We start from the raw sequence: 21,923 nt of genomic DNA on the forward strand, positions 1-21,923 counted from the left end.
GATTCCCTGTAGACACCTTTTTTTCCGAGGATGTGCTTTGGGTTCTGTAGGAAGCCAGGAAACCCACTACTAAGAAATCCTACTTCTCCATATGAAAGAGGTTTTCTGTTTGGTGTCTTTCTCATAAACTGGGCCTACTTACTGTGGATGTTCCTTTGGTTCTTTCTTATTTGTATGAATTGCTCAATGATGGGTTGGCATATTCTTCTATAAAGGCCCACCTCTCACTATTTTTGCTTGTTTGCCTCTAACTTATCCTATGGCTTCTAAGTTTGAGGCCAAACAGTTTCTTAAAGGCATCCTTCATATTAAACTTCCCAGGAAACCTGTTCCTCCTTCATGGGATATTAATTTTTTTTAAGAAATTGACTCCGGCTCCTTTTGAGCCTGCAGCTTCAGTTTCCTCACAGCATTGTTCTTGGAAGACTGTTCTTTTGTTGTCCATTACTTTTGCCAGATGGGTGTCTGAGCTGCAAGCCCTTATGATTGTTCCTCCTTTTTTAGTGTCTCTTCGTACCAGTCCTTCTTTGATGCTTAAGGTGGTGAATGAGTTACCTCTTAATCAGTTTATTAATTTGCCCACTTTTTCCCTTCTCCTCAGTCTGCTAGTGAGGAGGTGTTGCAAACTTTGGATGTGAATAGACAACTCAGATTTTATTTGGACAAAACTAAATATTTTGGAAAATCTGATCAGCTTTTTGTTTCTTTTCTTCCTAGATTATTAGTTTTGGCAGTTTCCAAGCAGACTATTTCTTCTTGGATTTCTAAAGCCATTTATTTTGTTATTCGTATCATGGTAAGAGCCTTCCTTCTGTGGTTAAGGCTCACTCTACTAGCGCTGTGGCTTCTTCTGGTGCTTTTCTCAAGGGTTTGGATACTAATTCTATCCTCAAAGCAGCTACCTGGTCTTTGGTGCATACCTTTACCAAACATTGCAAGTTGGATGTCGTATCCAGGGCTAGAGCTGGTTTTGCTAGGGCCTTTGTTCATGGGCTTCTAGAAGGCTATGTTGGCCCTTCCTCTTCCCTTTCTGAGTTTTGGCACTCTGCCTCATGTTAAGAATACTGCAAAAGTGAAATGGAAGGACATAGTGCAGTTGTATAAAATCATACCATAACAGTAGATGTCCTTCTCTTTACTCTTTCAGTATTCACCCCCCCCCCCAGGTCTTTTGTTCCTCTGGATGTGTATATTACCTCTGTTGTCTTAGGGCTGGGTTCCTCCTGTGGCACTCAGTTCTGAGGATATGTTCGGACGTCACCTTTATGTCCTACATCTTGTGCAAGGAGCATACATGTGATGTACGGCATTTCAATAACAACCTAAAGGCTTTGGTATACTGGCTGGACTTGGGCCACCTTTGTCAGGAGATCCTTCATGTTAAGAATACTGCAACTGTGAAGAGAATGAATCTACTTTTATGGTAATATTTTACACAACTGTACTTTACTGCATATCAAGTTTTCTTTTGGGGATGTAGTATATGTGCAAAGGAACAGCATAACATGTAATAATGGTACCCACTGAATAGTAGAGCTGTCACTGTTGAGAATAAGCTGAGTTTCATAGCAAAGCTCTGTGAAAGTCTAATCAGAATTTATGCAAATGTCTGTATTCATATTAAATTAGGCACTAAAGTCAAAAGTGTTACATTAGTACTAGCAGGGCATGTGCAAACCACCCCCTTCACACACTGACATGTATAAATATGGAGACATGCATCTTTAAACTTAGTACATGTAGTATACATGCAAATAGGATAAACAAAGCTTTGGAAGCAGGTAAAGTGTCTGGTACCACTGATAGAATACAGCTGCTACTCCATTGCAGCAAGATCCAAGCATAGTCTATATGTCCAACAATATGGAATTCAGTCTTTAAGGGAGGAACATTGTGTCTAGCATGAATAAGTAATGAGATAAATAGTGTTTTTCTTTTCATTTTCCTTCACTCTTCTGCCATTTTTACCAGCCTGGTCCTTATGCCCCATACACACTGGGTCTTCCAGCCACTCCATCCCTCCCAGACCTATTTGGTTAATTGCTGGGGCTGGTCATGGATTGAAGGTAATGGGACTCTGCATGTTTGTGCTTCTGAAGGGGGGTCTTACTTGCTTATACTGTTTTCACCCTTCCCTTTGTGGCAATATGGTATGGGCCCTGGATGGGTGTTCAGCATGGTCTTGCAGCATATCATCTAAACTCCACAGCAGCTCTGCCAGGCCCACTGCCACCTGCTGACCATACATCCTCTGGCGACGTCCCTGGCCTCCACCAGGGATTATCATTAAGAGACACCCATGTGTACCTCCCCCTTGGACTGGTGCACACATCCCTCCCTGCCTCTCACTCCTGAGATGCTAATCGAACCCAGGTTGCATGTGTCGTAGTAAGAGCTTTATCCCTGTATGCCACTGGAGCGGTGTGTGCATATTTTTTTTAACATGTTTGTGTTATATACATTGATATTATACATTATATTCATATATGTATATATTTTTGTGTCAAGGTGAGGAAGCCTAACCCATGTCATCCCATCTTCATTAATGAGCATGCTGGGTGCTTCCATCATTCTGAAGTGTGACGTTTTAACTCGTACCCGTATATAATCCAAGACAGACATGTTGCAGCATTTACATTGTTTCTTTCTTTTGCCTTCTGCTGGAGCAGGAGTACTGCATTGCACACTGGCTCAGTGCTGTGAACCCTGCCCTGTGTAACAATTCACACTGTGGCTTAGTGTTGTGCACCCTGCTCTGTGTAACAGTTTGCACTCTGGCTCAGTGCTGTGCACCCTCCCCTGTGTAAGAGTTTGCACTCTGGCTCATTGTTGTGCACCCTTCCCTGTGTAACAGTTCGTACACTGGCTCAATGTGGTGCAGTGCTGTCCTTCCTTCCCTGTGTAACAGTTCGCACGCTGGTTCAGTGCTGTCCTTCCTTCCCTGTGTAACAGTTTGCAAACTGGTTCAGTGCTTTGCTTCATGCCAGATGTAACAGTTCACACACTGGTTCAGTGCTGTGCTTCCTGCCCTGTGTAACAGTTCGCACACTGGTTCAGTGCTTTGCTTCCTGCCAGGTGTAACAGTTCACACACTGGTTCAGTGCTGTGCTTCCTACCTGGTGTAACCATTCACACACTTATTCAGTACTGTGTTCCTGCCCTGTGTAACACTTCATGCACTGGTTCAATGCTGTGCTTCCTGCCCTGTGTAACAGTTCACACACTGGGTCAGTACTGTGCACCCTGCCGTGTATAATGTTTCCATGGAACAGGTTCCAGCTAAATGAGACCTAATTGCTGCTCTTTTGCCCAGCACAGGTACAACTGTTGAGTCTGCTCCTGCTGAGACTGGCCAGTACAGTAAATCCCTTCTGTATTAATGTATGCCTTAATCTCTGTTGAATTTCTGTTCTGTGTATTAAAGTGCAGCAAAATAAATAGTTTTACCTTTTCTGTCTTGAGTCAAAAATAACCCTTAAGGATGTGCAAAGTACTCTTTTATTCTATACCAACTGCTCTGGGGGACTGTCTGCCTACTCAAATCTTCAGAGCATTCTTCCCGAGTAGAAGAAACATGTTTATGTACTATTTCATGTCAGTTACATGCATGCAAAATTCTGACTTTACATATTGGTTAACATATCAATAAATTTAAAAATAGTATATGCTCTCATTATTCTCGCTTAGAGCTTCATGTGAACGTTTGACAATTAAGCCTCTCTAAAACATAGGCCATCTGGGTTTAGGAATCTGCCCTCCGACCTTGTACCATGTAGTACCAACATACATTATATATACAGCCATCCTTGCAGGACTCATCCCCCAGCCTGAGGAGGCCAGAACTTGCAAAAGATTTCCTGACACAATGTTTTCTTTTTTTTTCTTTCCTTCCTTCATTAACATTTGAACCAGATTCTTTAAAATATAGTAAATGTCCCTTAACTCCTTCAGCACTAACTTTGCATTAAAGAGAATGCAGTTATAAACACTTGAAATATTAAACTACAACTGAACTGAACTGTGATTCTGAATTGCATTTGATTCTTAACATAAACATATCATAAACATTTTATTTAACTCATTTGGAAAGAAAACTGGAAGTTAATATACATTTTGTGAAGAATAATTATGAGACAGTACATTTTCCATAACACATGAATATGTCATTTTTGTTATGGTTTTTGTTTTGCTGTAGAGGCGTATAGAAGTCTGATATACTTCATGCTTTGTCATCACTTTTCATATTGCCAGTGTCATTACTTTCAGACAGTAGCACAGATGGTGCATAGACACAGCTATTCACTCATAAGCTGGCTGTACAGTTACAGTGTGTTTTAATACAAGAGTACCGCAGCCAAACTAGTTGAGGTCTTTGCCCTTGCAGTCTGTCTGTAAAGGATGTGCAGTCTTAGTATATGAACTGCCATGACTTGAGTAATAGTTGGCAGTTATACTGTGGATGATGACCACTGGAGGCATACTGGACTTGGCATCCCCTTTTTTGTATTCCTATTACTTTCATAATGTAATTCATTTACACCTTTCCTGTACTCACTCTCAGACTGAACCTCCTCCCTCAAACAGGGGTAAAGCCAGTGGTGAATTTGAGAATATTTAGCGAATTGTACAGTTCCAGTCTGAAGGAAGATAATGTGTCACACTGCTTAGTTTGCAATGGGACTCTATTCCACAGGTGGGGAGGGCACTGCTTAATAAACCTCTCTCCCCACCTTGTTTTACTTGCATGATGGTGAAGATTTCAATCCTTTGTTCTGGTATTTGTGAGAATGTTTGATTTTTGTAGATGTAAAAGAACTAGGACCACTGGGAACCTGGTGGCTCAGAAGGCAAACCATAGATCTCCCCTCAGGAGAAGGCAAGATGCTGAATAAAAAAGCAATGCTGTCAGTCTTTTCTGGTATTTTTTATTTGGAAAATGGTTATGCATTCTGGACCTGGGATGATTTAACTCTGTGACTGCTTGAATTGTACCTATTTATGTGTGGCAGCCTACCTCCTTTACTCTTGTCATTCCAATGTGCAGTGACCTTTCTTTCTAGTAGTTTCCTTTGTCAGCCATTGTCCTACCTCTGATACTCAATTAGTATTATTTCTGATATGTTCCTAGTTCACTGTGCTCTTTTCACACATGTTGTTGCCCATTGAACTGAGTGGAGTGCAGCGCTGCTACTCAATACTGTCTACATGTCTCTCAGCAGCATAGTGTCAGTTGCACTGTTCTTTTCATGAAAAATACATCTGTCAGCACTGAGGCAGTGCCCCCTCCTCTGTTCTATGACTCATTGGAATGCAGAAGGCATCTTTAATTGTGGCTGTATTTCTCCCATTGTTCTTACATGTGCATCTCAGTATTCTGTCTGGGAATTTCGTATAATTAATGCATGTACACACACTTTTATCATGCAGACCTTTCTAGGAAATTATTTAAATAAAATGCCTTTCCACAGCATACACTTTACAAAGAAAATTGACTGTATGCTTGTGGTATTTGTACTTGCTGTTGATTGCATGTCTTGTGTGTGTCCATGTGGGTTTTCATCAGGTACTGTAGTTTCTTTTCACATACTATACACTGCTCTTAGGAAATGTTCCTGCAGGTGTGTGTGTGTGTGTGTGTGTGTGTGTGTGTGTGTGTGTGTGTGTGTGTGTGCTCGCTCGCACATTTCCACATGTGTGCATGTGTGTGTGCATTACGAATCCTGTGATAAGGGCATTATCCTGTTAAGGTTTGTTTTTGTACCTCTGCATCTGTTTAACAGGCTAGACTGTGGTTCCCTTAAGACACTGAATAGAATGCAGTGGACATCAGTGAATGAAACAAAGCAGTGTTTTTGAATTTAGTAATTGGAGTTAAGGAAAATAGCTCTGTTGTATACAAGTTTAAGAATAAACAGTCAGTCATGATAGTAATTTTTTAAACTGTTCGGTCTGAGATTCACTTTATCTACTGAGATTGTTGGTCTTGAGATTAGCTAAATACTGTTTTTCTATAACTGTGTGAAACTTTCCATCAATGTTATTTTTAATATTTCCTGTGCTGAAACTCTGGTGTTTACTGTAAATAGATATTTTGTATTTTTTTTCTTTTATTTATTATTAAATATATTTTAACTTCTGATTTTGGCTGGTCCTTTTAGAAAAATATTTATGTTTTGATAGTATTTGCACATATTTATTTGGTGATCCTGGAAGCCTTGCTGTTTGGTCAACATTACCATTTGTATTAATATTAAGTTTGCTCAATATAATTGGATACCCTTTTAAGAGCCTTATAGTAACTGTCTGGTGGCAGTGAGTCTACCTTATAGTCTTGGCAAAGTTGGTAGAGCGGGTAGTCTGTGCCAGCCTTTCCCAGGTGTATGTGTGTGAAAATTAAATCTCATTGTGTGTGTGTCAGTTACTTGGGGCAGGTACACAAAGTACTGGTTTCACAGAGAGGGTGCAGGAGGACTTCGGCTGAGGCTCTAACCCTACAGCTGTACCAGTGGGGAGTGTTATTGGGGACCTGGGGAGAGACGGGGAGAGAAACCCAGACCCTGGGCTGAGTGTGTTCTGTGTGTGCACTTAAGGGAAATTGTGCTTGATGCAGAGAGGTCTACATCTGAAGATACTGAGTGTATCCGTTTGTATTCCAAGTGAGTGTCCCTCTCCAGTGTCAGTGGTGAGGATTCAGGCTGTTTGATTACTGGCCCAGAGTGGGGACGTCCCAACTTGCTATTGATTTTTTAATTAAAACAACTATCCTTTTTGTACTGGTATTAGAGTTTGAGTGGTTAAATGTATGTAAATGCATTAAATGTTGGTTACTTGTATAAAAAAGTAGTTATTACCTTAAAAAATATTTTCCCAAATAGATCACTGAGGTTTTATGCAGAGATAGTATAGAGTATGTTAAATTATACAATGACTTCTCATTAGTATTTAAAAATGTGCTCACTGTTTCGTCAGCCCAACCAGCATGCCCCTTGTAAATCTAGCATTATCAGTAGAAAAAATGTTGGTTGCTGAAGTACCATTCATTGACCAGTCTTTTCTATTGATATATGCTACTGAGAGCAGAACAAATACAAGAAAAATCAGGTACATTCTGTAAAGCTAAAGAAACAGAAATGTACCTGATTTTCTTTGTATGTTTGTACTGTCTAGGCAGAATGTCATACCTCTGAACTGTCTGGACGATCGAGGAATGTTCACATTTTTGCCTCATTGAAAAAAGAAAAAGTAATGGAGATTATTTTTTCTCCGTTGCTTCTATTGAACAGCACTGATGTACTGAACAAGCATGAAGCACAAGTCCTATGCGTAGTACACCAGAAAATGCAGAAGAACACTACAGCTTTGTTATACAATCACATTATTTAAGAAAGATACCTATAACCTGCAACTAGGTGTGAGTAATTCTGGATTTTACCCACAGTTGCCTTTGAAGCTGTCGTGATCAAACCACACCAACAGAGGGTAAATCCAAAATTACCCATACCTAGTCATGGGTTATTGCTTAATTATATTATGTTTCCTATATATTTAGCAAGATTGTTTTGAAGAAACGTAATGACTGATTTCTGATTATATGTAGACGCTTATTTCTTAATGTTAGATGCTTCTGTTAGTTGTTTTGTCCTTTTATTTTAAGCATTAGGTTCCTTGTGTTGGCTTCTCTAGAGGTCCATTACAGGCATAAACTTTCAACTAGAACTTAATTAGGCATTGTTTTATCGATCACCTTTAAGTCATCAAATTCTTTCAGCTGTTCCCGTTAGGGGTCGCCACAGCGGATCATCTCTTTCCATTTCTTCCTATCCTCTGCATCTTGCTCTGTCACACCAGCCGCCTGCATGTCCTCTCTCACCACGTCCATAAACCTTATCTTAGGCCTTCCTCTTTTCCTCTCACCTGGCAGCTTCATCCTTAGCATCTTTTTCCCAATATACCCAGCATCCCTCCTCAGCACATGCCCAAACCAACGCAATCTCGCCTCTCTTGCTTTGTCTCCAAACTGTCCAACCTGAGCTGACCCTCAAATATACTGATTCCTAATCCTGTCCATCCTAGTCACACCAAGTGCAAATCTTAACATCTTTAATTCTGCCACATCCAGCTCTGACTCCTGCCTTTTCGACAGTGCTACAGTCTCCAACCCATATAACATAGCTGGTCCCACTACCCTCTTGTAGACCTTCCCTTTCGCTCTTATTGGTACCTGTCTGTCACAAATTACTCCTGACATTCTTCTCCACATAACCTATAAAAAAATAGGATAAAATAGGATATAATTACAATTCCTGAAGTTTTTCTGATTAGTTAATTTTGTAGTCCTTTGGTTTTATTAGTAAGAAGTGAGTCATGAAAGTTGGAACCATTAAATAATAGCCCACGAGTGAGTAAATCCTCCTATAAACACACCCACTCGTGGATTATTGCTATTATACAGTGGCATTATTTAAGAAAGAAATTGCTTAGTTTCTTAAATAATGCATTTGTATAAAAGCACCATAGTGTTCCTCCACATTTGTTGATGTACTGCACATGTGTATGGGACTTGAGCTTCTACGTTTGCTCAGTACATCAGTGCTGTTCAATAGAAGCAATGGAGAAAAATAGTCTCCATTGCCTTTTTTTTTTTTTAGTATAAGGCAAAAATAAAGCACAGTGCTCACATTTATAAAAACATAGTTTTACATTTTCTGTCAAAATATTCTGATCACATGTTTAAATGCTGTAATAATTCAATGAGAACAGTGAAGAAAAGTCTAGAACCACTGTAACAGGTGTGACACGTGTTTGTTTTGCTGTAGTACCCTGTAAAGGTGGTGTATTAGTATTTTGGTTGTGGTAGAAAAAAGCACATTATTTATGAATTGAGTCAGGGGAATTTATGTATTTTAATTCTAGTAAAGTTGTTAGCTTTAGTTTGTACTTTGCTTGTTTAAATAAAAGTGCTGTTTATGGTCAAATTACTTAAGGCATGTATTTTAAACTTTCTTTTGTTTCCTATTTTCCCCAGGTCACTCAGGTCCAGCTAGAGACCCTTCGAATTGAAAATCAGCATCTTGTAGAGATTTTGGAACAAATAGAATCTGGTACACTTGGAGTATGTCCAGTTATTTTATGTGTTTTTTTCAGCTGTCATACTGCAATATGTGATACCTTGCAGCAAGGGTGTAGTTAGGCATACTCTATAGAGTACATTTTTCTAACATCACTTAGAAAATTGTGTCTTTTTCAGGACATGATATATCTCTGACTGTTTAAATTAATTCCTTGCTTAAGAGAATTGCTAATACAAAACAATATCATCAGTACTAGGTATAAGGGGAGCTGTTGAAAATGATACATGCATTATTAAGTGTTTGGGGGACATCATTTTATGAGATGTACATATAGTAATACCAAGTGAGTTAGGGGCAGCAATAAGTGACCTTGAGTACAAAATGGAATTCTGTGGCTATACCCCTGCCTTGTAGAATTTCTGAATTACTGACTTGTAGTACCTTAGTTGTTTACCAAGTTGGCATCGTCCTCTTAGCTTCATACAATTACTTCTTGCCCTGCCCTTGATTTAATTAGTTGCTATATACACAAGCTGCACTGTCACTTTGTCAGAAAGTATTGATAGGGGACCAGCCTTCTGTGTGTCAGAACTGATTATTTACAGAAAGAGCAGGGTCTTTATCCTGCCATCCCTGTGTGTGCCAACTTGTCATGATGATTCCTTGACAATAGTGTATACACTCACCTTCACCTTTAGGACTGCACTGCTACCTCTGATTACTTGGGTATCTTCTGGTGGCAGAGATCACTGTCATCCCTCTTACCCTAGCTAACTGTGGCAGGAGCAGTAACTTGCTGCATCATATTCTGTGGAACGTGAACAACATCTTCGCCGAATAGACTGTATTATATATTAGTATGTGTTTACACTCTTTTTGCACCTATCACTGGTGACTTCAGGTTACTGCCAGCTCCTTATTGCCCTGTCCTGTCAGTTCCTTGAACCATGGCTTCTTGCCCACCTCAGTGTTTCCCGCTCTGGTAGAGTGCATGCCTGTTCTGCACCTTGGCAGCAACAATAAGTGCCCAGGCTGCTAACTGAACTCAGGCCACCTATGTTGCAGTCAGGGCTTTATCCCTTTTCAGCAGTGTAGCTGACTTAAAGATCAAGCTTAGTTAAGCTAAACAAGCTTATAGTTTTGCAAAAAAAAAAAAAAATATATATATATATATATATATATATATATATATATTTGCATGTATCCTTATGCACGTGAGCACACTTTTGTGCAAAAACAAAAGTTTGTTTCATACTATTTTCTTTAAAAAAAAAAAAAAGCTTCAATAAGGTTTCTGAATGCAAAAATCTAAGCTGCTCACACCATATTTGCAACATTAATGTTAATATGCCAGCAGGAGAATTGTATGTCACTTTGGGCTCCAGCTCTAATTCTGTTGGATTAGCATAAGTACTTGAAAGGCAGTTAGGTGATTGACACCCTGTTAAATAACAGCTTGGCAAAAAAGTTTACTTCACAAGTATTTACTCTTGCTAATTTATCATAATTAGAGGTGAATCCCAAAGTTACATGCATGTCTCCTGCCAGCATTTAATATTAATGTCACAAGTATAACATGAGCAGTTTAGACTTTCGCATTTGGAAGCATTTTTAAGCTATTCTTTTCTAAAAAAAAATGCTGTGAAACAAAGTATTTTATTTATTTATTACAAAAAAGTGTTTGCATGCGTGATGATACATGATTATACTTTTTTGTTTAAAACAAGTTTGTTTTGCAACATAATACATTATTTTAACGTTTATTTTTGTAAAATGAAAATGTGAGTCAACTTGCTAATGTTTTCTGAACTGTAGCTTGTTCACAGGTGGTACATAGAGTTAGAAAATGCTTTTGCTTCAACATTTGTTGGAAAATGCTGTATATAAAATTAATAATTAGCAATTTTATACCTACTGTTTGATACACCATCTCCCTGTCTCACATCTTGTAATAATGGGAACAATTTAAAATGTGAATAGTTTAATGATGAAGTCAAAAGTTGTGGTCTACAAGTGTTGTTAATAACAAGTAGTAGCAATATTGCTGTGCTGGAATTGTGTACATTCAGAATGATAGCACATTGTTGCAATCTTCCAGAAGAAGCAGGAAGGGTGTCAGCATATAGTAAGACTGAGCTGATCTGAGGTGCAGACAGGCATTTTTAGAGCAAAGATCTGCTATGCTGTTATCCAGATTTGTTAAAATTGCAACTTTCACATTAATCTGAATTTTAATGTTGGTACTTTAGAGATCACTGATTCTTTAGCTGCAATCACAGAAGGATTTTGCAGTACAGTTCTTTCATTTATTCTGTTATCTGGAGTGTTAGCCACTAGTAGGAGCACCACTCTGGCACTTTGTGGCAGTCTTCAGTGCAATTTCTACAGTGGGTGATCACAGACTTTTCTCGTATCTGCTGTTTTTAAAAGTTGTTTCCACATTTAGTTTGAGTTAACTTTGGTGATTGATCCATAACAAAAAAAAAAAAAAAAAAAAACCGAGGTCCTACATAATGGTAAAAACAGACAGGAAAACAACAGTTTGAGTACAAAATAGTTATGAAAATAAATTTAATCACACACCATATTAAGTGATTTTGCCCCATTGCATTAAATCAGGACTTCATCAGAACTATTACATAAACAACAGTGAAACTAATTTATAGAACAATTAATTGAATCATGTGACATTTTTAATTAACCACATTTGTTCATAAACAAAATATTGAACACATTCTAATGCCTAATCTAATATATATTGTATAAACAGTAAACATATTTTTAATGTTAATAATTATAAAACTTTCTGTTAAAATAGAATTAAATTGAATGAAAACAAGTATATAAAGACAGTTAGTAAGAATAATCTAAAAATGTAAACTGAAATAAAGCTGACAAGTTTAAAGTTTAGCTCCTCTCATTTTTAAGTACACTACTGATGGATAACTTGTCATTAAGCCCCAGGTGTGTACACGCATCTAGCCTTATTTGCCATAACAATTCTCGATATTCAGGTGTATGCTTCCATACCCTACCTGTTGGGTTAAGCAAAGCCTGCTCAAGTATTAAAAAAAAAAAAAAAAGATAGAACTTATTTTTAAGGGAGGATAATGTGCACTTGTAAAGGGCATTGTTAATGTTAATATTAACTATATCATAATAGTGCTCATAAATTTACTTTTTAATGGCTGTTCAGTCTTGACAGTGTAAAAGCAATGGCAGAAATTGTAAAATGCAATGTATATCACCCTAACAGAATTACAGTTGCATGCATATTTTAATTTAAACTGATGATCATTGCTTCTAAGTTGCAGACTTGACCCTTCAAGTATATTTCTGCATTGTTGACATGCCCACACTTCCTCATACCGCTATTCCTTTCTGACCTTTTGAAACCACGATCAGCATTACTTCTTTATAACCTCTCTTTTCAGTTCATATGTCTCAAAAAGCATGGGTGATCTCCTAAAACGTCGTTGATGTTGTCATACTCGCTGAGTCTTCAGTTATTTCTGATAATTACTGATGTCCTTCTATATTCACATGTTGCAGTATTCATAACAGTAGGGAGGTTGCTGCCTGCAGCTCCGACATCCGGCCAGTATAGCATAGTCTTGCTTCAAGAGGGTAAGTGTGACATCCTACGCCAGGGCCATAAACCCACGTAGGGTATAAAAGTGATGTCTGCACGTACCCTCTTCACAATATTTCTGCTGCAGTGAACGTCAGACTCCAGTTTACCAGTTCAGAAAGCAGATTGCTAATTCAGAAGACCACTACAAATGACCACTACAGATAAGTACCCTGTGGGGGTTTTCATTGTTTCCTTTTTTTTGTTTTGCTAATACGTACATGTCCACTAGAAAGGGGAAGTGTGCTTGTGGGAGACAAATTCCTCACAAGGACTTGCACGATAAGTGCGCATTCTGTTTAGGTGAGGCCCATGACCATACGTCCTGCCCTATTTGCAAATCATTCGTTCCCCAAAACCCTTCATAGCCATCTGGCCACGCTTATACTCTGCTTAGAAAATCAGAGGCTCTAGCGTCTCGCTCTTGGTATGGAGGACGGAGCAGGCCCATCTGAAAAGCCACCGAGGAAGAAGGCCAAGAAAACCACCCCTGATTCCCATGCTGCACCTCAGGCATCAGGGGAGATTCTTGAGACTATTGAAAGCCTAGGATCTCTTCAGACCCCTGTTTCTTTACTAGGCCCAGGAACCACGATGGAAGCTGGTCTGGCAGAAACCTCGAGTACGTCCGCTGAAGCAAATCGGCCATCAGATCCTGATTGGGGAGGGGAACCATGACTCATTCATTTGGAGGGCCCTACTCTTGTTCCTCCATCCACACAGACGTTGGCTCCCTCTCTTTCTCTACAATCTACTCCAATGAAGAGAAAACAAAAAGTAAGACACACAGAATCACAACCTGTCCCAGGTTATGAAGTTTTTTCTCAAAGCTTGTTTAAGGCAATCCAGGCCCTACAGACACAACAGCAACTATCTGTTTCTCCTACAGGGGCCCCCTTTACTTGTATCAGAGGAAGATCTCTCCTCAGATGAAGATTCTGTGACATATGAATCTCTCAAATTGATTCACCCAAAGACTTTATTACCTCAGAGGAAGAGGATCCTATTACTCCAGAGTCCCCTGGTGAAGAATTCACCTTTGGTGATACCCTCGCCCTCATAAGGGAACATTTTAAATGGCAAGCCTCAGAGGTATCAGTAAGAAAAGATATTTTGACCTACTGCAAATGGAACAGCCATCCCCTTCAGCTATGCCTCCTTTTCTTCCTGCCTTCCAGAATGCTTTCTTAGCCACCTCTCAGACACCAGATTCACAACCACCAGCATCAAAATGTCCTGACCATTTTTATAAGGTCCCACAGGACACCCAGTTCCTTTTTAGAAACCCACCATCAGACCTTGCTGTTATTGCAGTCTCTGCAGGCAAGACATCTAGGCAGTTACCTTCTTCTGCCCTCTATCCTACTGTTAAAAACAGTACATTTATGGACAGACTAGGGAAAAAGGTGTATACCTCCTCTACTCTTGCTATAAGGGCCTTGAACTACCAAACCTACATGGCTAGGTATGTCCTGGGCACTACTGCTAAGGCTTCCACCCTACTCTTGGAGGCCCCTGAATCCAGTGTAAAAACTCAGCGTAACAACCTACTCAACAGCATCCCAAGTAACTAGGCAGTCCATCAAGTGCAGTTATGATGCTGTGGAGGCATCATCCAAATCTGCTGCATCTGGCTCAGTATTAAGGCAATACTCCTGGCTGAGACTCCAGCCACTGCCCTTAGATGTATAAATTAAACTCCTTGACATTCCGGACATTAAATCCCTATTTGGCCAGGCCTCAGCTGAACTTAAATCCCTTCAAGAGAAGGCAAAAGAACTACAAAAGCTAAAACACTTGCTGGTTACCTCCCACATCCAGATACCACAGAAACTATCCTCAGAAAACTTCCTTTGTCAGGAGGCAGTCCTCCCACACAGCTCATCAGACAAAGGGACGCAGGCAACCAAGGAAAACCTCTGCCTGCCTCCAGGTTTCCCACCACTCCTTCCACTACCCTTTTTTGGAGCCAGTCTGATCAGTCCAGACCACCTCCACTGTGACTTACCATTACTAAATCAAAACACACCACTGTCCCTTCACCTCACCCTCTCCCTACCCTCCTGGTGGAAGATTACAACAGAAAAGTGGGTGCTATCCATCATTCAGAGGGGTTTCTTTATGACTTGGTGGATGTTACCCCCACCCTTCCAGGGAATTCCTCAACCTCCAGCAAATCAAGTCCACCTCTTCTCCACTATCATTCAACAACTACTAGCCCAGGACACCATAGAACAAATAACACCCACCCAAAGAAACAAAGGCTTTTACTCAAGAATGTTTTTGGTACCAAAGAAAGATGGTCCATGGAAACCTATTCTGGATCTGTCTTTCCTAAACCTGTTTCTCAAGGTACCCAGCTTCAAAATGATCACCTTACCTTTGCTCCTTCCACTCATTCCCACTCAGGCCTACATGGTGGCCCTGGATTTGCAGGATGCCTACCTCCACATACACATTCATCCAGATTATAGGAAATTCCTCCGCTTTGCAGTAGGTTCCTGGCATTTTCAATTCTCTGCCTTGCCCTTTGGGCTCTCCACAACACTTCGAGTGTTCACAAAGTGTCTAGCACCCTTCATTGCTCACTGCAGAACACGGGGTATATAAATATACCCACATCTAGACGACCTTATTGTACTTTATCAAAAACAAGTCCTCCAAGAGCACCTAAGGCTGGTGATCAACACCCTAACCCAACTGGGGTTCACTATAAACAAGGAAAAGTCCAAACTGCAAGCCACACAAGACATGGTTTTCTTGGGATGTAGAATCAAAACAGACCTAATGAAAGCCTTTATCCAGGAGCAAAGAATCCTGGATCTAGGCATCTACCTCAACAAACTTATCAACCTTACTTCATTGAGAGCACGGGAATTCCTAAGGATGCTCAGACACATGGCATCCCTAATACCCATGTTGCCCCTAGCAAGACTCCACATGAGAAAGATCCACTGGATCTTGAAGACTTATGGAGCCAAACACTCCCATCCCCTGGACACTTCTTTCACAGTACTCCAGTGTCTGAAGATCTCTGCCATCCATCACAACCAAGGTGTCCCACTACAGGTACCTGCCCACCTACTGAAACTCACCACAGGCGCATCAGACCTGGGTTGGGGTGCAGTACTACAACACAACCAGAAACAGATCACTGTGCAGGGAAAATGGCGCACAGTAAGACTAAAGGACCACATCAATATCAAAGAAATGAGGCCACTCCATTTAGCCCTCCTCCCAGGACCTGTCAAGTTGATCACAGACAATATGACTGTCATGTAGTACATAAACGGGGGGGGTACAAGATCCTATCCCCTTTGCAGCATAGCCATCCAGATCTGGTCTAGCAATGACTCTAAACATCCATCTAGTAGCAGTGTACATTCCCTCAACAGAGAATATCATGGCAGACTCTCTCTAAGCAGAACTTAAGCTCCCTCTCATGAATGGATGCTTCACAGAGAGGTATTCCTAGATCTCATTCCACAACTCGGTCTGTTTGCCTCCTCCCTGAACAAACAGATGCCCAAGTTTTACATAAGGGCCCCACATCCACAAGCCTGGAAAGTGGATGCCTTCACCTTCATGGGGGGAATGTTTTTCTATGCTTTTCTACCCTTCACTCTGATTCAGAAAGTTGTCCTCAAAATACAGAAGGACAAACCAAAAATCCTGTTGGTGACCCCCTACTGGTCAAGATAGCACTGGTTTCCCCTTCTCTACCTACTGGCCAAGGGCAATCACCACAGGCTACCCCACCGAATAGACTTGCTCATACAGAACAGGGGATCCCTACTACACCCTCAAGTGAACAACTTGAAATTGACCTTATGGGTGATAGAGTTCTAATCCCCTTCAGACACCTATACACAGAGGATGTACTCAATGTCCTGCAGGAGGCCAGGAAACCTAGCACCAGGAGAAATTACATGTCTAAATGGAAAAGATTCTCCAGGTGGTATCAGAGGAAAAACCAAGAACCTATGAATATTCCTGTTCTTTGGTCCTTTCCAATTTGTGTGAGCTCCTTCACGCAGGAATAACTTACTCATTAGTTAAAGTCCATCTGTCTGCCCAGATTACCACTGCTGCCTTCCATATTAGAGGTCAAGCTGTTCCTCAAAGGGGTTTTTCATATCGGACCCCCCCCAGAAAGCCTATCCCTCCACCTTGGGACCTGAACTTTGTCCTAGAAAAACTCACACTGCCACTCAATGAACCAGCACGTTCAGTAACCCTAAAACTGTGCACCCTTAAAACTGTACTACTAGTGGCCCTTACCTCTACCAGGAGGGTATCAGAGATACAAACCCTTATGGCCATCCCTCCTTACCTCATTTTCCACAAGGATAGAGTTGCCCTCAGGACTAATCCGTCTTTCATGCCTAAGGTGGTTAATGAACTTTCATTAAACCAAACCATTAACCTGCCTGTTTTCTACCCTAATCCCCAAAATGCCTTAGAGAGGAACGTGCATTCTCTAGACGTACACAGACAACTGTGGTATTATTTAGACAAAACCAAATTTATTAGAAAATCTGATCAGCTTTTCATATCCTTCCATCCTAGGACTCTAGGGAAGGCAGTCACCAAACAAACCCTTTCCTCATGGATCTCTAAATCCTTTGAAATATGTTATTCCACCCATGGTAAAACCTTACAGGGCCAGGTCAAATCACACTCTACCAGGGCAGCTGCTTCCTCAGCTGCTTTTTTCAAGGGGTTTGATTAGGCCTCAATCCTAGAAGCTGCCACCTGGGCCTCAGTGCACACCTTCGCCAAACATTACAAACTTGACTTAGTCTCCAGGGCTAGAACCGGGTTTGGATGGTCTATTCTTCAGGGTCTCATTGACAAAGGACCCCAATCCTCTGACCAGGATCATATCTAAAAGCTTTGGCACTCTCCCTACTGTTATGAATACTGCAACATGTAATAGAAGGACATAGAATACTTGTGTAAGAACTTACCATAACCTTAGATGTCCTTCTCTTCCACGTTGCAGTATTCAGTCCCTCCCTACCTGCCCCCTCTGGCTCACCTGCCTATTATACCTTACTGGCCTGTGGGGATATTGTCATCCTGTCACCTTTCCTTTTAGCCTCTCCACTAATCACAACCTAACAAGTACCCTATTCTAGTCTGCATGTGAATCTCTAGGGTCTACCAACTTGGACCCTCCTTAAACCTCCAGGAGTACTAGTGTATGCAGCAGTCCATTCTGAAGAGGGTACGTGCAGATGTCACTTTTATACTCTATGTCAGTTTATGGCCCTGGGCAGGATGTCACATGTACCCTCCTGAAGCAAGACTATGGTATACTGGCCGGATGTCGACGCTGCAGGCAGCAACCTCCCTACTGTTATGAATACTGCAACATGGAAGGGAAGGACATCTAAGATTATGGTAAGTTCTTACACAACTATTCTTTACTCTCATAAGTAACTGTGAAACACAGAAAAGGACAGGGAAAGAACTTCAGAGCAGAGTGCCACTCCTAATAAATGTTATTACAGTAAAACAAAAGGTTAAGCGCTTTCGTCCTCCAGTTGCAGTACTTCTTCAGAACAAGTAACACCAAAAATGTAAGCTGTAGTATACTTCCGTCATGGCCGATTCACAAAGAATTAATTGGTGCAATTATCTCATTTCAGTGTTGTTCCAAAAAATATCGTATCATCTAAAAAATGCCCATAAAAAAGCCAGCTGTCCTTGAAATCAGAATTGAGCACATAATTGGTTTTCCAGAAATGTATAATATGTTCCAGTGGGCAAGAGTGTGTAGGTTTTTTGTTTTTTTGATTTGTTATAATTGATTGATTGATTCATCCATTTAATTGCAGCAATTAGCTCTTTGTGAACTGGCCATGATGGGGGTATATTAAGACTTGTGTTTTTGGTGCTACTTGTTCTGAAGGAGTCCTGCAACTGGAGGACGAAAGCACTTAACCTTTTGTTTTACTGTAATAAAGTTTATTAAGAGTGGCACTCACCTCTGAAGTTCTTTCCCAGTCCTTTTCTGTGTTTCACAGTTATCGGTTTGTTTTTTGGCTCTTAAGTAACTATCATTGTCTATTCATAATTATATGAGACACTGCTGGGTGTCCTGCCAACCTCTGTGGTTGTGCTGAGCAAATTAAAAAAAAAACTTATATTTTATTCATATAGATTCATTTTGAATCTGATTTTGCAAACTCGTAGGATAACCCCTATTAGTAAACATCTGTACTTTTATTTCTATTTCTATCATAAATTGGTTGTGCTTGGCTATCATCCTAGAGGCTTGTATCATTTGGCCCTTAATAAAGCATTTCTTTAAAGAAAATGGATGATCACTAGTATAGTGCAAGTAGTAGTTAGAAATTGTGGGCTTCCTGTATATTTTGGAAGTGTAACACTGTTGGGAAATGTTCTTCAGTTGTGTAGTATCTAAATAATTGATAGCATCAACAGAATGTGTGAGAGGAGTTGTGGTATTGTATGAGGAAGTCAGGAGTGCCAGAGAAGTATGTAAGACTGGTACAGGATATGTACGAGGGTAGTGTGACAGCGGTGAGGTCTGCGGTGGAAGTGACGGATGCATTTAAGGTGGAGGTGGGGTTACATCAAGGATCAGCTCTGTGCCCTTTCTTATTTGCTATGGTGATGGACTGGTTGACAGATGAGATCAGATAGGTGTTCCCGTGGACTATGCAGATGACATTGTGATCTGTTGTGAGAGTAAGGAACAGGTGGAGGAGACCCTGGAGAGATGGAGATATGCTCCAGAGAGAAGAGGAATTAAGGTCAGCAGGAGTAAGACAGAATATATGTGTGTGAATGAGAGGGAGGATAGAGGAATGGTGAGGATGCAAGGAGTAGAGATGGTGAAGGTGGATGAGTTTAAATACTTGGGGTCAATAGTTCAGAGTAACGGTGAGTGTGGAAGAGAGGTGAAGAAAAGAGTACAGGCGGGATGGAGTGGGTGGAGAAGAGTGTCAGGAGTGATTTGTGACAGACTAGTACCTGTAAGAGTGAAAGGGAAGGTCTACAAGAGGGTATTGATACCAGCTATGTTATATGGGTTGGAGACAGTGGCATTGACAAAAAGGCAGGAGTTTGAGCTGGATGTGGCAGAATTAAAGATGTTAAGATTTGCACTGGGTGTGACGAGGGTGGACAGGATTAAGAATAAGTATATTAGAGGGTCAGCCCAGGTTGGTAGGTTTGGAGACAAAGCCAGAGAGGCACGATTACGTTGGTTTGGACATGTGCTGAGGAGGGATGCTGAGTATATTTGGAAAAAAGATGCTAAGGATGAAGCTACCAGGTAACAGGAAAAGAGGAAGGCCTAAGATAAGGTTTATGAATGTGGTGAGAGAGGACATGCAGGTGGTTGGTGTGACAGAGCAAGATGCAGAGGACAGGAAGAAATGGAAACAGGTGATCTACTGTGGCGACCCCTAATGGGAACAGCCGAAAGAAGATGATGATGATCAACAGAATGTGAGTAAATAAACCTCAGAAAATCAGTGGCCGAACTTAAAAATTCTACAGAACTCACAAGCTGTGACTGCAATCCTTTCCAAATGTCAAATACGTCATCCAGAAGTCTTACAAATATAGTGACACATGGCACATATACTCTGAATTAAATAAAAAGTGTTCCCAGTACCATAGAACAATGTTAGCATAAAGGGGGCACAAGCTGCCCCCATAGCAACACCTGTCAGCTGCTTGTATTCTTCTCCTTTGAAATGGATAAAAAAATATGTAGAACCAAATCAATAATTTCCACTAAAACATTAATTTTCTTGTTACTTAGGGAACCATACACACCACATGCTTCCTTAAACCAACTAATACCTGTGTTGTGAGTGATGCAGGAGAAAAGGTCAGCTACATTGATAGTGGCCAAGATCCACTTTTTATTAAAGAACTCTTGTTTAATCTTCCCTAATAAATCCCAAGAGTCTTTTAAAATGTATGGATAATTATAAAAAAAAATGTTTTAAGACCCCATCAATACATACAGCCAAAGGATGGATCTTGGATCCATCTGCAGAAACTATTGGTCTTAAAGGTGGCTGCTCAATATTTTTGTGAATCTTGAGGTTACCAAATATATTGCGTATCAATGGATGATTTACTTGAAAAAATTTAAGCCACTTGGATTCAATCCGCATCTTAGTCAAAAAGATCCTTTAAAAAATGCATCTATTTTATCATAAGCCACATTAATTTCATTTTTAGATGCTGTCATATACTGAACCTCATTGTTCAAAATACTAAACATTTTAATTGAGTAATCTATTGTGTCCATTAGAACCACCCCACCCCCTCTTTATGGGGTTTCACAATTCTAATGTCACGATTTTTAACTAATTCATTCATTAAATAGTATTATTCCTTTGTCATATTGGAACCTCCCCTGGAATGTCTCTGTTTGACCAACTTTCTCAGATCTTTTTCACAAAGATTCTTGAAAGTTTGCAAAGTAGGGTGAAAGGGGGTTAAAATTACTGGTTCTACTATATGTACTGCTTATGATAGAAGTACTGTTGCTATCTTGAAGCAATATTGGCAAGTTCAACTTTCTTATAAATTACTTAAAAGCCAATAAAATGTTGGCTGTATCTATTTAGGAAATTGGGAACAAATTTGAATCCTTTAATAAAAAATGTAAAATTTCTGTCATCAACGTTCAGGTGACTATAATTGAATATCTTAAAACCTTCATAATCATTAACAATTAGAGCTGTGTTACTTAATAGTTTCTTATTAAAAACTAAGTTAAAATCAGTGTTAAAAACAGTATTAAGAACAGTAGAACCATCATTAGTGTGGTTACCATCAACACTCACTGCCTCTGTCTTGTTTACATTTTGTATTTCGATAGTGATAAAGGGGTGGGGTGGTTCTAACGGACGTCTTAAACTGTTGGCTCAGGGTGCTATGGTAGAGTCTTCTATTCTTGAGGATTAGCTGTTGGCCAAGAAAAAGGCCAAAAAAAATTGGGTCTGATATGGCTACTATATAGCCTTCCTTTGATGTCTGTCTGTCTCGAGGCAAGTTAAAGCCCGGAGGATCATCTGGTCATTGCTTTGCATTCCTCTGCCAGGGTCCTCTGCCAGGACCCTGTCAGTTGCCAACATGGATCCAGCTCCTCACACATCTTCAGGAGCTTTTACAGACATCTGCTGCAGACATTGAGGGAGAACCTTGGCTGATTATATCCAAGG

The 21,923-nt window shown here is 40.3% G+C and overlaps 1 protein-coding gene across 3 annotated transcripts in view; it reads left to right on the forward strand.

The window, feature by feature from the left end:
- Positions 1 to 21,923, forward strand: part of CEP63 (centrosomal protein 63) — a 673,466-nt gene that overhangs the window by 522,667 nt on the left and 128,876 nt on the right. For all 3 annotated transcript variants that reach the window (XM_044070624.1, XM_044070622.1, XM_044070623.1), the window contains exon 12: positions 9,026 to 9,112. In XM_044070624.1, coding sequence (XP_043926559.1) covers positions 9,026 to 9,112 — 87 coding nt within the window. The remainder of the gene's footprint in view (positions 1 to 9,025; positions 9,113 to 21,923) is intronic.

This window comes from Protopterus annectens, chromosome 4.part1, assembly GCF_019279795.1.
Source record: "Protopterus annectens isolate FY-2018-M chromosome 4.part1, PAN1.0, whole genome shotgun sequence".
Classification (NCBI taxonomy): Eukaryota; Metazoa; Chordata; order Ceratodontiformes; family Protopteridae; genus Protopterus; species Protopterus annectens.